Source organism: Thunnus thynnus, chromosome 12 (genome assembly GCF_963924715.1).
Source record: "Thunnus thynnus chromosome 12, fThuThy2.1, whole genome shotgun sequence".
Lineage (NCBI taxonomy): Eukaryota > Metazoa > Chordata > Actinopteri > Scombriformes > Scombridae > Thunnus > Thunnus thynnus.
In genome coordinates this window covers 4,229,000-4,245,620 of record NC_089528.1, presented here as the reverse complement: position 1 = coordinate 4,245,620, position 16,621 = coordinate 4,229,000, and the positions used below count along the sequence as shown (strand labels likewise).

At 41.5% G+C, this 16,621-nt stretch overlaps 1 protein-coding gene across 5 annotated transcripts in view; it reads left to right on the top strand.

Annotated features, from left to right (window-relative positions):
* The first annotated feature begins 118 nt into the window (after positions 1–118).
* The window catches only part of LOC137193635 (nucleoprotein TPR-like), a 27,935-nt gene continuing 11,432 nt past the window's right edge, over positions 119–16,621 (top strand). For 4 of the 5 annotated variants that reach the window (XM_067604898.1, XM_067604896.1, XM_067604900.1 and 1 more), the window contains exons 1-33: positions 119–390; positions 1,181–1,285; positions 1,801–1,865; positions 2,103–2,193; positions 2,352–2,455; positions 3,718–3,882; positions 4,352–4,444; positions 5,241–5,321; positions 5,566–5,653; positions 5,868–6,005; positions 6,139–6,233; positions 6,859–7,056; positions 7,194–7,301; positions 7,409–7,632; positions 8,178–8,341; positions 8,480–8,604; positions 8,701–8,849; positions 8,983–9,145; positions 9,423–9,557; positions 10,280–10,420; positions 10,621–10,825; positions 10,995–11,197; positions 11,318–11,458; positions 11,685–11,801; positions 12,038–12,241; positions 12,442–12,626; positions 12,759–12,906; positions 13,198–13,335; positions 14,472–14,603; positions 14,743–14,873; positions 15,155–15,365; positions 15,474–15,623; positions 16,347–16,460. In XM_067604898.1, coding sequence (XP_067460999.1) covers positions 240–390; positions 1,181–1,285; positions 1,801–1,865; positions 2,103–2,193; positions 2,352–2,455; positions 3,718–3,882; positions 4,352–4,444; positions 5,241–5,321; positions 5,566–5,653; positions 5,868–6,005; positions 6,139–6,233; positions 6,859–7,056; positions 7,194–7,301; positions 7,409–7,632; positions 8,178–8,341; positions 8,480–8,604; positions 8,701–8,849; positions 8,983–9,145; positions 9,423–9,557; positions 10,280–10,420; positions 10,621–10,825; positions 10,995–11,197; positions 11,318–11,458; positions 11,685–11,801; positions 12,038–12,241; positions 12,442–12,626; positions 12,759–12,906; positions 13,198–13,335; positions 14,472–14,603; positions 14,743–14,873; positions 15,155–15,365; positions 15,474–15,623; positions 16,347–16,460 — 4,662 coding nt within the window. In that variant the 5' untranslated portion in view covers positions 119–239. The remainder of the gene's footprint in view (positions 391–1,180; positions 1,286–1,800; positions 1,866–2,102; positions 2,194–2,351; positions 2,456–3,717; positions 3,883–4,351; positions 4,445–5,240; positions 5,322–5,565; positions 5,654–5,867; positions 6,006–6,138; positions 6,234–6,858; positions 7,057–7,193; positions 7,302–7,408; positions 7,633–8,177; positions 8,342–8,479; positions 8,605–8,700; positions 8,850–8,982; positions 9,146–9,422; positions 9,558–10,279; positions 10,421–10,620; positions 10,826–10,994; positions 11,198–11,317; positions 11,459–11,684; positions 11,802–12,037; positions 12,242–12,441; positions 12,627–12,758; positions 12,907–13,197; positions 13,336–14,471; positions 14,604–14,742; positions 14,874–15,154; positions 15,366–15,473; positions 15,624–16,346; positions 16,461–16,621) is intronic. The other variant, XM_067604897.1, reaches the window with a different exon arrangement.

The following is a 16,621-nucleotide window of genomic DNA, read 5'->3' as shown; positions in this document are numbered from 1 at the left end:
CAGAGTATTCATATACATCTTAAAACATCTTAAAACATGTCTAAGATCTTTAAACTTGAGCGTCAATTAGGGCTTTATTTTGAAAGTTTGCAGTGGACATCCTGCTGTTGTACGAGTGACGCTTGACACTTTCTTGGTTAGTTCTCAGCGGTTTTGTGAACAGCATACAGAGTCAGTACACTATTTTACTCTGAGTTTGGCGTCCATTTACTGTTATTTTTCGGGGGTGGTAGTTGGAGATGGCGGCCGTCCTGCTGCAAGCTCTGGAGCGGACGGAGTTGAACAAACTCCCGAAAGGCGCCCAAAACAAGCTGGAGAAGTTTGTAACGGAGCTGCAGGGCGCTAACGAGGTGCTGCGGACGCAGCACGAGCGGTACAAAGCAGACAGCGGTAGGTAGCTACACCAAGCCCAAATAACTCAGTTAGTATGTAATCTGTAATAGAAACGCAACAGTTTACTAAGAAACTGTCCTCTGGTCAATTCGGCAAAGAAATCACTGGTGTGTGAGGTTCATAAGTCCTAACCCTAACCCCAACCTGTTAGCTACGATGTTACGCTCAGGCTAACTGTGGCGGAAGAGAGTGATACCAACAGTTTTTAAACATGACAACTTTATTTAAGGAATTGCTTTGTGGTGTGTTAAATTAATGCCGAAATGAAGAACAAGTCTCAAATATTTGTTAAATGTATCGTAAAGGTCTGTGTTCTGTTTATATTATTGCTATAAAGCTAGGAAACATAAAATTATCAGAAATTCAAGTTAAGTTTGGCATGACGTCTATGAATTCTGAATGAAAGAAAACATTGCTTCACCTAAATTCATCCTACACTATAAATCACACCACACTTCCAGTGAGAATTGTCAACTTTTCAACATTATGATTGTCATTAATGTTCAAAACCCGCAGTTACTTCTGGGATGCCGGAATGTATTAAATATTTATCAGTGACGCACATTAAACAAGGTGCATGTACTTTTGCACACGGTCATGCCAATTTATAATAATTTATGCTAATAAGACCTGTTGCTGTTTCTAACTGTAGTCTTTCAACACAGCAAGGAAAAAATTCTGTAAAACTACGTTTGTCTGTGTTATGTAGTAATTAATTATACACCTGTTGTATGACATGTGCGTTGTGTACTCATGTATTCCTGTTTAATGTTCTCTGCCCCTACAGAGCAGCAGTACTTTGACATTGAGAAGAGGCTGGTGGAGAGTCAGGAACAGTTCCTGTCCACCACCAGAGACCTGCAGACATTCAAGGAGGAAAACAAAAAACTCAGTGAGTTTCCACACACACAGTATTTACACACATCTAACCTTTGGGTATTGATGAATCTGTGCTCAGGACAGTTGCCACCTCATAGACTTAATTTACAATGAACATCATAATTTGATATGTTTGCTTAAATGATGAAAACACCCATTCTGCTATGTACGGCATGTTGTCTATATTAACACAGAACAAGATTAATAGTTCAGTATTTGTTCTATATACGTTCAACAACTGCAGCATCAAGAAGCACACTGTTAACTGAATGGCAAGGCCTATTTAGCTTAAAATATGGACAGAATACCCCACAACATGTTTAAGAGTTTCAGAAAGATCAATGAAAAAGTCAATATATATATTGGATGAAAAGAGCATCGTAGCTGAGAGTAGAATTTCATTTCAAATCCAGTGTCTTATGACTTGATATGAAATGATAGGATTTGCCTTAAAGCACATGGATCTCTAAACATTAGTCAACAAACTACTTGGCCTCGTGTAAATGTCTGTTTTTTCTCTCTGTGCAGATGAAGAGCTGAGCACTCTGAAGGGAATAGAGGGAGACACGTCTGAAGATAAACCACCACAGCAGGTAAACACATCTACATATGTAGATGTAGCTTTATGCTGGTGAATACTTCATGGGCCTGTGGAACTGTGCATATAGCTCTGACAAATGACACTACAGGGCTGTTAACAGTGAAGCCAGTGAAGTCTAGTGAGCAGTTTATTTAGAGTTTCAGGTTTTCTAAAAACTCTAGGTAGTAGTATAGTTCAAGTATGTAATCTGTGTGTGTGTGTGTGTGTGTGTGTGTGTGTGCGCGCGCAGCAGACTAAGTCCAAGTATGAGATTGAGGCAGAGAAGCGAGAGCTGGCGAGGCTGCTGGAGAAGAGAACGCATGAGGTGGAGAACCTGACTGGTAAGATATCATGGTTACATACAGAAACATGTCCACTGTCTGTAGGCACAAATCTGCATATGTAATATATTGATGTTGCATGTCTCTTCAGGCGTTTGGTAATATGTAAACAGTTTTTCAGATTGTCAGGTTTACGTTGATGAATTGTGTGTTTGCAGAGGATGTGAAGCGTCTGAACGAGAAGCTGACAGAGACCAACAAGGTCAAGACGGAGCTGCTGTTAAAACTGGATGATATCCAGTCAACGGAGACTTCTGTACAGGTACACAGTAGGTTACGTGGAAACAACTGCAGCTTAATGTTGAAACCAATGTGGAACTGCTTTAATGTGCAGTTCTTTCAATGGCAAATAGAGGCTGGACTGTGTGGAAGTCACTTTGAAACCACCCACATTCTTTTAAAAATACAAAGTCCAATATGTTTCTCCACCAGAAATAACATTTTCAATTTAGGTCTATAAATAAAAGGAAATCATAAGGCATTGAGAGACAGTTTAATTCTAGTGTGCTTGACCAGATGAGGCAGGACAGTTTAATTAGTGTCTGCTTACAAAACAAAACAGTGGTGAAACTGAGTGCATGCCGGAAAGTGGTTTTGTACTGTTGACAATTATATCCTCTAAACACAGAGCCACTGGTCACAATTCATCAGCTGTGATTCTATTAGAACCAGATCTTAGAGATTAAATGTCATCTACAAGTCCAGGGCTGTAACAATAAGTCAGTAAACCAATAAGTGGATCTAAAGAAAGTGAATGGGCAGCTGTTTTGGTAATTGTTTAAATAACTGTTCAAGCAAAAATGCCTGAATAATGATTGAATATTTTGGGGTTTCGGATGGTTGTTTGGACAGAAAAGGCATCTGAAAACCTCATCTTGTGCTGTAGGATATTGTAATCAGTTGTCTCTTCAGCAAACGATATTCATTTTATTTGAAATATTCATCCAGCATTGTATTAGATGGTCAGATTTATCTTGCACGTTTGTCAGGCAGTACTTTGGGTAGAGAGAGCATGACATTAAAGACTTTGAGGAAAGTAAACAGCAACTAAGTTCTTGGTTTAAAAAGCAAATTTGAATGAGCAAGAAAGTTTGAGACTGCTGGCCAGTTCTCTGGATTTGAGTTGCTTTGATCGCTCACACTGTTCATGGTTGGGAGGTCAGAGAAAAGCACTTCTAGATAAATTACAGATCTCTCATGACATTCAGAGCTGTGTTGGGTTTAAACCACTGCAGGTTTGGAGAACTCAGAAGCTCACCAGACTAGAGCCAGTTTAAGCTCATCATCTCAGTAAATTAGTATATAATTCTTATTAGATTTTTTTCTTTATGTTTGATATGGAGTGATTATATTATTGATGATCCATGTCACATTTATTGTATGGATTTAATTGCAGTATGATGTCACCTAGCTTCAATGCTGTCTTTACATTAAGAACCACAATGACCATGATGATTATTGTGTTATCCTTGATATTTAACTTAACTAAACTAAGACTGTACGTCCTGGATTTGCATGTTGCAGCACCGGGAGAAGCGTATGGAGCAGGAGAAAGAGTTGCTGGAGAAGAAAATCGAGTGGTTAACTGCAGAACTGAAGACCAAGACTGAAGAACTGCTGAACACCAACAGAGAAAAAGGCAAAGAAATACTGGAGCTACAGGGTAGCCTGAAGAGCAGCAAGGAGCAGGTAACACACAAACTACACACACAAGAGCACATTATGTAACATATATCACTGGTTTCTTTATATGTGTGCTGTTCTCCTCCATTAAAACAAAACCTGCCAGCTGAAAACTGATCAGATACAGTTTGATGGGGAGTTTTTTATTCATTCTTTGAAGGTTTAAAACATTCTTAAATAGTTTTATTTATCTATTTATCCTTTTCTTCTTGCAAAACCTTTGTGAGAATTGAGAAGTCACAGGGATGTAATCTTTTAACTACTCCTACCAGGTACATTTCATAAGTTGTCTCAGGGAGAAGTGTTATTTCTCACAGCCAGTCTGACAGATGATGTGAGACAAGAGGACAACTTGACTTATTTCAACTCTTCTTTCTACCCTGTGTTGTCAGGTTTTATTGAAATGTCTGTGCAAAATTAAATAGATCAGTAGACATGTCATCCTATCAACAGTGCTGATGCCTTTTTTCAACAGGTGAACAGACTGGAAAGTCAGCTCACCTCTCTGAAGGAAACCAGTGAAAGCCAGAGTAAAAGAGCTGAAGACCTCAACAACAAGCTCAAACAGGTAATGGAAACACACCAATGTCGACAGCTGAGAATATCATGGACAGACAAGGTTTAAGATTTAGGTATTTGTTTCTTATTCAGTGTATGTCTGCTATATGATAGTTGTAGATAGCTGAGAGTCCTCACTCCACTTTGAGACCCTCAGCTCCTCAAAGCAGCGACTGTTGTGATAGTTTAAAATGTGATCTTAGGCCCCGAGCAGACAGAGCACTTTTTGCAGGTTGCAAAATGCGAGGCGCACCCCACTGCCTTTTTTTTTATTGAAGCCTACAATTTAAAAAAAAAAAAAAAAAAAAAAAAAAAAAAGGTGCAGCTTGCATCGTCTTTTTTTCTTTATTGTTGCTAGGCAACTACCACATCACCTGGCCTCTTAATTCAACTGATTAGACAATGGGGAAAAAACGCTAATGACATTCGGCACTTTTCCGCTCTGAGTTGTTTCAAGTTTTTTCAACTTGAGGTGTTCAGGATGCTCCTGCAAAAACGTGAGGCTCTCAGCAACATGCAGAGACCAAAAACAATTACAAAAAGCCACCCCAGACTGATCGGGGCCTTACAGACTTTGGAAAAATCTTTTTCTAAGGGACACATCAACAGGTGATATGAAAATGGACTTTACACTTTTGGATTCTATTTTATTTTATTCATTTTTTGGTACAAAGAGTAATATTTATTTAACTTGATATGTACAGGACAAAAATCAGTCTGGCTGTGTCACCTTAAAAGACATGCAGGTGTGTATACATACAGTATGTAGTGTTATCATTGTTGATATGGGCTGTATGTCTCTCCAGGCTAATGACGAGCGGGCTGCCATGGAGGAGAAATACCGCAATGAGCTCAACGCTCATGTCAAGTTGTCTTCACTCTACAAGGTGAGAAACGCTGCAGAACACCTGGAATAAATGTTTGGCTGAAAAACTTAAAAGTAACAAAACTTAAAGAACAATTTGAATGTGAGACATAACCTCTACACCTGGTATTGATCATCTGAATTCTGATTAAACACAACAGACTGATAGAAATGACATTGGCCTTCATTGATATCTACCTTATCATCACAGTCTTGTTTTATTTTTTGCATGCAATCAGTGTTTGATGTCTTTGTTCTCCCTGCAGGGGGCAGCAGCAGACATGGAGACTAAGAACCAAGAACTGAGCAGAGCAGTGGAAGAGCTCAGCAAGCTGGTTAAAAACACCGGGGAAGGTATGACTCCAGTCTGTATTTGTCTTCTGGGAAAGTTACACCCATGTCATAAAACTTGTTTTGTTTTGTGCACTTTCCAGGTTGAAACAGAATTTCTAAACTTCTTTGCCACTAAAAATCTGAAAAGCAAAAACCCCCAGGGTGCATCACAAAAATGCCACTAAATATTACGGATGATCTGTTTTTAATTAATGTCACCTCCATGTCTTTGCAGCCAACAAAGTGCTGGAAAAGAAGGTGTCAGAAGGAGAAGAACTCAAAAAGCGGATTGAGGCAGAGCTTAGAGAGAAGATCAAGAAAATGGAGAAAGAGCTGGAAAACTCTGCAATGAAGGCTTCTGGCAAACAATGCTGTGAGAACACACACACACACACACACACACACACGCACAAAGAGTGTGCATTATTCTGGTAGATGTAAGTGTGTTTGCGAGTATGTCTGTATACGCCCCGACCAGCTTTATTTACATGTGTGTTTTGCTGCAGGTGTGCCATCTCTGACTGAGGAGCAGCTGGACTCCATGTGTCCATCAGCAGCTGCCATCGCTGCCATCGTCAAGCCTGGCATGAAGTTCTTTGATGTGAGTTTAATGGGACCAGTGCACAATTTTCTGATATCAATACACATCATGTTATTGCATGTCAAAGTCAAAATATTGGGTAAAACCTATTAAGGTCCTATCAAAACTAGGGCCCAACTGATACTTGATTTTTGAGGCCAATACTGATATTAGGGAGTAAAAAAATTCAGATATCAATATATTGGCTGATAATCTTATATATACAGAGGCTCCCAAACACTACTAATTTCCAAATTAATGGATATTTGGCATTATTTTTTGGCTTATACTTGTCCCTGTACAAATAAACATTAAATAACTATGAAAATTAGACACTATTTCCAATAACTTAAATGTACCAAGAATCTGATTTAATCAATAACTCACTGATTATAATTGACATATAACAAGTTTTTAGACACATTCAAGAAAGCCACGGGTTTCCACTACTTTTTATAAGTTCTGGAAATCAGTTTGTTGTGAATTGTAACGTGCTAATGCAGTAAACAGTCTTCTGAATATAGTCAACAATAATGTAAGATATATGCAGTTTGTAGTTATGGGGATAAAAGTGTGAAATGTTTCTCTGCAACCTGTAGATGTCCTTTTTATAACGACACAATTCTTCTCCTGCCTCTGTGTTTAGATGTATAACGCGTATGCAGAGTGTCAGACTCAGCTGCAGCTGGAGAAGCAGGAGACCAGGAGAGTCAGCAGAGTGCTGGATGAGATCGTGCAGGAGGTGGAGTCCAAAGCGCCCGTCCTCAAACGTCAGAGAGAGGAGTACGAGAGCATGCAGAGATCCATGGCATCTCTGTGCAACAAACTGGAACAGGCTCGAACGGTCTGAGACATACTCCTGTTTTCTTTGTGTTTGTGAAGTTTACGTTTCAGTATTCTGTCAAATAATACATGACGTCACTTTTTGATGCCAAATAATAACATATTTTCTGATGTAAAACTTAACTTTTTTGTCATTAGGAGATCTACAGTTTGCAGAAAGAGAAAGAGGAGACCAAGCAGCGCTGTGATACCCTGGAGAGAGACAAGCTGAGGACAGAGAGACAGCTGGAGGATACATCTACACAGGTACACACACACACAAGCCAAGCAATACATGCTTTCAAAGAAACCTAAATGCAATCTGATCATTAAAATGCAAACACCGTTTTTTAAAAATGTCGTCCCTTTTCCAGGTGTGTGCTCTCTTGGTGGAGCTGGAGGAAGCCAGAGGTAATCAGGTGACTAAGGACGATGGCAGCTCTGCTGACATTTCCAGCACCACTGAGGTCATCAGTTCACGTCAGCTGTCCTTCCGCAGCGTGGAGGAGCTCCAGAGGCAGAACCAAAGCCTGCTGGGAAGGCTGAGGGAGCTGGAGGAGGAGAACGACAGACGGCAGAGCCAAGTCACATCAGCACGGTGAGAAAGTCGCTCTTTTGGACTATTTGCAATAATTTGATATTAAATCGCAAATTACTATCAGTAAGAGGTCCATCTGTAATATCTCCAAGGACTTTGAGGACTTAAAGTAAAGAGTCATAGAGAGTGTGAGAGAGTCAAAGCAATAACCCACATACTCTCTACAATATGTACCGTTACTGTTAAAAATGGAAAATAAAGAGTTGATGTGATGTTATGTGAATAATACTTTTAATTAAATAGTGTGATTGATGATGAAATACAGACATTCATGGTTCTCGGAGGATGAATCCTGCTGACTTTGGTGTTTCCCTGACGTTTCCTCTAATGCCCCCATTTCAGTGAAATATCTTGACAACTATTGAATTGATTGCAGTGAAAATTGGTTCAGACATTCATGGTGTCCAGAAGATTAATTCTTATAATCTTGATGATCATCTGAATCTTCCTTTAGCGCCCCCTAGCAGGATTTCACTCACTCTGTGAAATATTTCAGGGTTATTGGTTCAAACTGTGGTTCAGACTGTCTCTCTGCCTTCTCTCAGTGTATCGGAGTTGGAGGCCAGTGTGGATAAACTTCAGAAGGAGGTGGAGCAGTTGAGAGAGCACAGGAACCAGCAGAAACAGCTGGCTGACTCCAACGCCAGACAGAGAGACATGTTCAAGGCTCTGCTGACTCAGAGCACCGGCTTCAACCTGCCTCCTCAAGGTGACAAATAAATACAAACACCTTCTGTCATATGTATATATATCAATTCATATATGGCTTTTAAGGTGAACTTTTTTTAAATAGGAATGGTACTGGCCTTTTAAATAATGTGGTAAAGTTTTTCATGTGTGTCTACAGGTCCAGATTCTTCCTCCCAGCCGGCACAAGTTCGGCCCTCAGTCCCAGCTACTCGCTCTACTCCTCAGAGAGCTGCTGCTGCTGAATCTGCACAGACCGCTCAGACTAAAGCTGCTTTAAAACAGGTACATACAAACATCTGCACACACGCTTAATATGAGGGAACGATATCTTCAAATTCAGTGCCTGTTCTGAGTGGATGTGTATCTGTGCATTTCCAGCTGAACGATGCCTTCACTCTGTATAAGAAGGAGAAGGCAGAGAACGACAGAATGTTGAACGACACAAACGACAGGCTGCAGAGGCAGCTGACAGAGCTCCGCTCCAGCCACGCCAAGCTGACCTCTCAACTGGAGTTCAGCAACAAGAGGTGTGGTAAAATAACAAAATGGTCTTGTGACAGATCAGAAAGTTTGGACTCTCTGCTGTGGTCTTTTTACTTTTGAGATCACATGTCTGCTAGTGTGTCCATTGTTTGTTCTGTGTGTCTCTGATTATGTCAGGTATGAGATGCTCCAGGAGACTGTAACAGCCTACCGTAGAGAGATCTCTGCACTACAGGACAGGAACCAAAAAATGGCCGCAACGGCCCAACGACACGAGCACATCATCCATACAATGAGCCAAGACCTGCGACAAGCTAGTGAAAAACTGGCACTGGAAGAGGTGAGGAGTAAGAGAAGGGAGCTCAGGATAGATGAGCAGATAGCAGGGGGCATGTATACTGTGAGACAGGGGTACACATTGACAATTTTACTGTATAAATGTATGAATACTTTGAATATTGCCTACAATATGCAAGGCAAAATAGTTTCACTACATAGCTTGTGGTACTTCTGGAATCTGTTTGCACATATCTCTTTTAGTGGTGACCCACCACCTCATATATATAAAAACCTATATTATATACCTCATTTCTAAATGTTTCTCTCTGTGTCTGCAGGTGCGCGTGGAGAACTTGACTAAAGAGAGAGATATATTAAGACAAGCAGAGAGTCGACTCAGTCGAGATAAAGAAGCCATGCTGGCTGAGCAACGTAACCAGAACCTGCTTCTCACCAACTTTAAGTCAATACAGGTACATTATCATACAGCAGTGTTTTTATTCTCAGTTCAACCATTGAAACATCTCACTTTTTTCCTTATTCCTTTCATTAAGCTAAAATGTGATCTGAAGTGTCCTACTGAAATGCAGTTACATGATAAAATCCTCTATTTTAGTAGTCAAAGTGAGTAACATTCACTTGCATGAAGTGCAGGGCACAAGATCAGCACCAGCCACCAGTCAAATGCTGGTAAAATATGCAAGTGACTGGTAAATCTGCTTCTCTCACCAGCCAAAAAAAACAATGGTAATCTATTGATTGGCTGGTAAAAATGTAACATTCACTAGCCGTTTGGGCGGTGGACAAAAAAGTTAATTTTGCACTCTGATGAAGTGTCACAACCTTGCTATTTTTGATCAGAACTAGTAACTTCACCATTCAAATAAATCAGTCAAACCATATCTAAATTTCTCACAATCAAAGATAGAGATGTCCTGAGCTGGACTTAAGGGTCGATATCAGGACTAATTCAGGCATATTGTAGCATGTAAGGATCGGTATCAGCTAAAATAAACCTGATCAAAAGCTGATCCTTTCATTACTGTACGCTACTATGTTTGTTTCACCTGCTACAACGGCCTCTGACATGATCGTGGCCACAAAAGCCTGATCAGGACGTCCCTAATCAAAGGTGAAATGTGTTTCCTCTGTCTTAAATTGTCTTTAATTTGTCTCCTCTCTAATGTCGGACTAGTTGACTATGGAGCGTACAGAGACAGACACTCGCCAGCGACTGAACAACAAGATAGAGCATCTGGAGGCAGAGCTGGCTTCAATGAAGACCAGACTGGAGCAGGAAGTAGCACAGAGGCACGCCCTTGGACGCACTATGGACGTATGTAGAGTATATTCATTTAATGCTTATATTCATTTACTTAAATAAGTGTCGTTGGATACAACATGTATGATTTTAGATATTGAGTCAGTATTGGCCTGCATGACTGTATTGAACCAACCCAATGGACCTTGCAGTTAGTTTCAGTAATCGTAATCAGCACTCCTCCATCCCTTTGTTGCCTCCCGCCTCCTTTGTAGGCTCAATTGTTAGAAGCCAAGAAACAGCTGGAGACTCAGAACACCTTGCAGCAGAAGACCAGGGAGTTGTTGCGTAGTTCTGAACAGCAGGTGGCCTCGCTGAGAACCCAACTGGCTTCTGCTTCATCCTCTGAGGCTGTCACCTCCTCCAGCAACACCACCACCCCAGCAACCAGAGCGCCAGGCCTCAGAGCACCACTTAGAGGTAAACAGCAGTCCTGCAGTGTTGACTGGCAACACTGATCGGCACACATTTCGCAGCATAACGTCTCTGCACAAAGATCATCTACATGTGAAAAATGATTGTTCATCAGTAATGCTGATACTGTGACTGCAAGTGCTCTTGTTCAACTGTTTCCATCATCTCTGTACAGCAACAGTACGTTCTCCAGCACCACCAGCCTCCCAGCAGCCCAGCCAATCAGAGCAGGAAGTGGCAGAGGTGAAAGGTCTCCTGCGTACTGCTGAGGAACAGAACAGTGAACTAGCAGAGCAGCTTAAGAGTGCTAATGCTACTGTAGAGCAGTACAGAGCTGTGGTACTGACTCTGGAAGACAGTCTGAAGAAAGAGAAAGAGGTACAGCTCATGTGCATTTAACATTAAATTTGTTCTTCTATTCCATCTTCTGCCCTCTGCATGACATATACATCTATCCACACACACATACTAACCCCTCATCTCGGTGTCCTCCCTCAGGCCCGCTCCCCTCTGGAGATCCGACTGAAGGAGTCAGAGGAGGTGCAGAAGCAGTTGGAGAAGAGGATCTTGGAGGTTGAGAAAAATAAGCAGCAAGAGCAAGAAGAGAGGAGGAAGGCTGTGGACGCAGTGGAGAAACAAGTAGGCCTTTCAACACACAGCTGTACAAATGAACGCCTGTTGCTGAAGGCTTCTTTGCATCCTGTGTTTTGTTTGTAAAATAATCGCATACCACAACTTTCCAGAGACATTATGCATTAGCCATGTCTGTTTGTGGACTGTATACACTTAGGTTACAGTTCGATCTTAATGTATTTGTATGTTGTATTCCTCTGATTGTTTATGGTTTCTCTCCTGTCTTGTCCAGGTGTGTGAGCTACAGCGCAATCTGAAGGCCAGCCAAGCAGAGCAGCAGGAGGCGCTGGAGAGAGCTGCTGCTGCTGTTACACTGGAGCAGAAGGCCATACAGGACAGCCTGCTGCAGGTTCATCAATACACACACACTCGCACTCTCATGCTTCTTAATATTCTTAGTCCCTAACAGACTGAATCATCTACATTCAGAGCATCACAGTTGAATGTATAACCGGTGTGGGCTTTTTACAGATAGAAAGCCCCAAGATCTTGACCCTCTTTGTTTCATCGTATGTTATTTTTCCTCACTTTGACCCTCATTCACTCACTGCCACATCCACTGTTTCCCCTCCGTCCTCCTCTCAGACTAAGCTAGCTGGAGAGGCTCAGGCTAAGTACGAGCGGGAGCTAATGCTGCACGCTGCTGATGTGGAGGCCCTGCAGGAGCTGAAGAAAAGATCCCAGCAGGAAGCAGCTAGGAAGAGAGAACTGGAGGAGCAACTGAACAAGACCACCTCCCTCATGCTGGAGAAAAGTGCTGCCTGGAACACAATGGAGAGACGGCTGAAGGTAAAAGGACTAAACCATCTCAGACTCCTTTCAAATAGCTTTGTACAGATTTTACAGCACGGCCAGATTTTCTGTTTAAAAGTTCTCTTTCTATATTAATTCTGTTCTCAAAATTCTTTCTAGTGAGTTAAATGAATGTATAAGTTGACATGAATTAGAAGATTCGTTTCTGATCGGCTTATACTTTGACTCTCCTCCAGGATGATTTGTCCAGTCAGAGTCGTCGCAGTGAGGAACTGGGGAAGCAGAACACTCTCCTGCACCTGCAGATGGATGAAATGGCCACAAAGAGTCGTCAACAACAGCAGCAGCAGCAGCAGCACCAGCTTGATCTGTCATTCAGTGAGGAAGGAAAGACCACTGAACAGATACTAGAAATACTCAGGTAAATACTAAAACACTGGCTGTGTGTTTGCATTAACGCTTGTTAGCAGGGTTTGGAGTTCCTTTGTGTCCATTTCAGCTTTTCAACGGGAACTCATGACGACTGAGTTTAAAATGTGTGTGCATGTCGTAGGTTTGTGCGGAGAGAGAAGGAGATCGCTATGGCTCGATGTGAGGCGTCTGAGGGAGAAGCTCTCCGCTACAAACAGCGAGTGGAGCACCAAGACAGGGAACTGAAGGATCTGCAGGAAGCTGTGAACGCTGAGAGGGAGAAGATGCAGGTAGGAACTGAGAGGATGGAGGGATTAAGTAACAAAAGGAATTTGAGACTTGACTTTTTCATTCTATTTTCACACCTTGTGTACTGAAACTTTTTGATGATCGTTAGACACATTTCTAGTGAACTGTGAAGCCATTATTTGGCTGTGGGACAATAGAGAATCTGTACCTGTCTTCAGCAGCAAACTACAACCCAGAAAAAATAATAACGCTAAAAAGAGCAAAACTTGCACGAGTGAATACTGTTTATTATAATGTGTCTGTCTGTTTGTTTGCCCTCCTCTCTTCTTCAGGTCACAGCAAAGACTCTGGCCCAGCAGGAGGAGCAGCTGAAGAAGATTGAGAGTATCGGTGCTCTCCAAGAAACCAACAAGATGCTGAAGATGGACAGAGATAAACTGGAGCAGGAGTTGCAGCAAGCTCAGGCTAAAGTAAGAGTCAAGTGTTGTTTTTCGGAGTTTGTCTTGTCAAGCTTCTGTTTGATTGTTAGTTATGGCTAGTTTTAGTTTTCACTACTTTTGTCAGAGAATTTAAACACTTTTCAGTTTAATTTGGTCCCTGGGCTTAATGAAGCATTGAAAACATATGCTGCTATTTTAACAGTGTTGTGTTCAGAGCTGAGTGGAATTACCTGGAGACTTCAGTGTCCATACACGTAAAGAATGATAAAGGATCAAGTTGAGCTGCTATGGTTCATCATAGTGATTTTATAGTGCCATTAAATAATGTACCATCTAATTAATAGTGTTGTTATCATGTTTTGAAAAATAGGATAGTTCGTTAGTTGTCTTAGTTTGGGAGAAAACACTGCACTGGGTGGGCATCACCTGACTGCATCAGGTTACCACTGTTACGCAGAATGTACACAGACTCAGGCTTAATAACAGCTCCTTCACAGTTTCAATGTCCAATGAAACACTTCAGACATGGAGAGTCTGTTCTTTAGCAGCCTCATTTATAATATGGTTTTACGACAACAACTTCATGTTTTACAAGCATAAATACGCAGTTCATTTAGATATGAGAACAGAAAACTTTTGGCTGTATTTGAATATGACTCAATCTCAATACAGCAGATCTCACAGCACAGCTGCTGTCATTACCTTGTATTTTTGTTCATTTCGTCAGACAATATAATGATCATAAGATAATGATTTTATGTGCAGCCCAAAGGCTTGTTAATATTCTTCTTGTTAATGACTGCTAGTTAACAGGTGGTATTAATGAGCCGTAATCACATTTCCAACTACTTTCAACATCTAACAACAGGAACAGAAAAATATGTTAATGAGCAACTACTACCCGTTACAATAGCCATGACACAGTCCTACTGTGTCATGTTATGATAAAATTTACAAAAAAATATCTTGTTTAGAGCAGTAATTGTATATACAAAAGGCAGGTTTGAGACAAAATCTGAGTTCCCTAGTTGCTGTGTCTTGCATCTGAGAGCTTCCCTACTTTCTACCCATGCTCTACACCACACTACACCTGCCACTGAGTAGAACTGCAACAACTCTTCTGGAAAGCTCACAACACATCTCCTCTTTCTGTCTCCCTCCATCAGCTGACCAAGCTCCAGTCAGACATCAGCCCACTGCATCACTCTTTGTCTCAGCTGTCAGAGAAGAATGGCTCCCTGCAGGCTGATAAGAGGATACTGGAGGAGGACCTCAAACGCTGTAGAGCCAGAGTGCAGGTAGGTGCACTGTCTCTCCTTATCTACTACCGGCAGACTACAGTACTTCTCGTGTTCTTCATGTGTTCTCTTTGGTCTTCAAATTTCTACAGCTACTGTGTTAGTTTCTGTTTTACTTGAATGTGTGTCTCTCCTACAGCAACTGGTTAGCCAGCAGAAAGACGGTGATGTTGAAGAGAGACAGAAAGTCACCACCGAGAGAGAAGCTCAGCAGAGACGCATCACACAGCTAGCTGAGGAGACAGCCAAGCTAAAGACTGAGCTGGCCAGGTAGAAAACCCACTGAAACTACACACACACACACACACAAACCAAGGAGCCGCACATCTGGATGCAACAAAATAATATGTGAAGTAAAAATTTGCATTAGCCATAAGTAAGCGAGCCAAGAGACTGGATGTTAATGATAGAATAATGAAAATATTCTGTAATTTAACAGTTAAAATGAGCAGAGCAGAACGTCCAGCAGCCAGTTATACTCAGTAGCAGAGTGATCAATGCGTCCTTTTAGAGAAACATCTGACCTGAGATGATTGTTATGTGTGCTTCAGATCCAGTGCCAGCAGTAACTCGGCCCAGTCTCAGCTGCAAGCCCTCAGAGATTCTGTGGCCCGTCTGACGTCAGAGAGAGACACCCTGAAGAAAGACCTGGAAACAAAAAGCAGCGACATTCTTGAGAAGAACAAGACCATCACCCAGGTGAAGAAGATCGGACGGCGCTACAAAACCCAGTACGAGGAGCTCAAAGCCCAGCATGACAAGGTGGGACAGCATTCGTGGAATCAGTTGAGGTTAAAGACTCCAGGAAACAAGTAGTTAAGTATAGATCCAAACTGTAATAGTGATCCTTCGTGTGTCTGTGTGTTCAAGCTGGTGGAGGAAACAGCAGCTAAAGCTGGAAGTGAGGCAGGTTCAAGCCAGGAAGTGCAGCAGGAGCTGACTAAAGCCCAGGAGGAGCTCAACAAGGCCAAAGAGGAGCTGACCACGCTGAAAGAGGAGGTGCAGAAAAAACAGGAGGAGGTGAGCAGGAAGATATTTTAGGCCTTTATTACCCCAAATTTTAATACCTTGTTTTATATACAATACATAAAGTTCTACATGTTCAGTCTGTGGTTTCCCAGTTTAGGTCTTTCACTTTTTCCACTAAATATGCTTTTATCACAGTTGCCAGATGGAACGATTTGTAGTACAGACCACTCATAAAATGTTTGGCATCACAATTTGTCCTTGACATTGGAGTGGAACAGCAACAACACGACTGCAATGTGTTTATTTATGAGAAATATAATAAAGATAAATAACAGATTTATGTATTTCTTGATATTGTAAACTTGTCACATGAGTTAATAATGTAATGATTTTCCATGGTTTCCCTTGCTTAACCACTGCACAGAAAAAGGGCATTGTCTTCTGAAAACAGTTGGGAGACAGTTACACAAACATTTGGTACAAGGATTGGACTCTATCGCAGAGTACAGCTTGGAGGGATGAAGGGGACATGGACAGTTTTTTAAGATCCATTAAAAAAAACGAAACAGTCACTATCAACCGGATTACGAGGGCCAAAACCAAATATGAAAACCAAATATAGGAAGAAATAAGAACACATAACTCAGGATTTTGTCGGTCAAGAATACTACCAGTACTGATTTATCATACTCATCCTCATACATACATGGCTCTGCTCTTTTAAAGTTTAAACCAGACTGGGGAAAGTGTCTTTAAATTGATTTGTTTCATCAGGCCCAGAAGTCCCGGCAGGAATCGGAGGAGGCCCAGAAGGAAAACCAGCAGAACAAGGACAAGTTCCAGGAGGTCCAAAACCAGCTGACACAGAACCAGAGCCAGCTGACACAGGTACTGTAGCACATTCAAGTTAACCTAAACTACCAGCAAGTCTGTCTGATCTGATCCAGATGTGACCGATGTGATGTTTTCTGAGACGTTTAGAAGATAATGGAGACTATTCAAACTCACCCAGGACATTTAGATTAGCTCTCCATGTAGAGTCACTTACT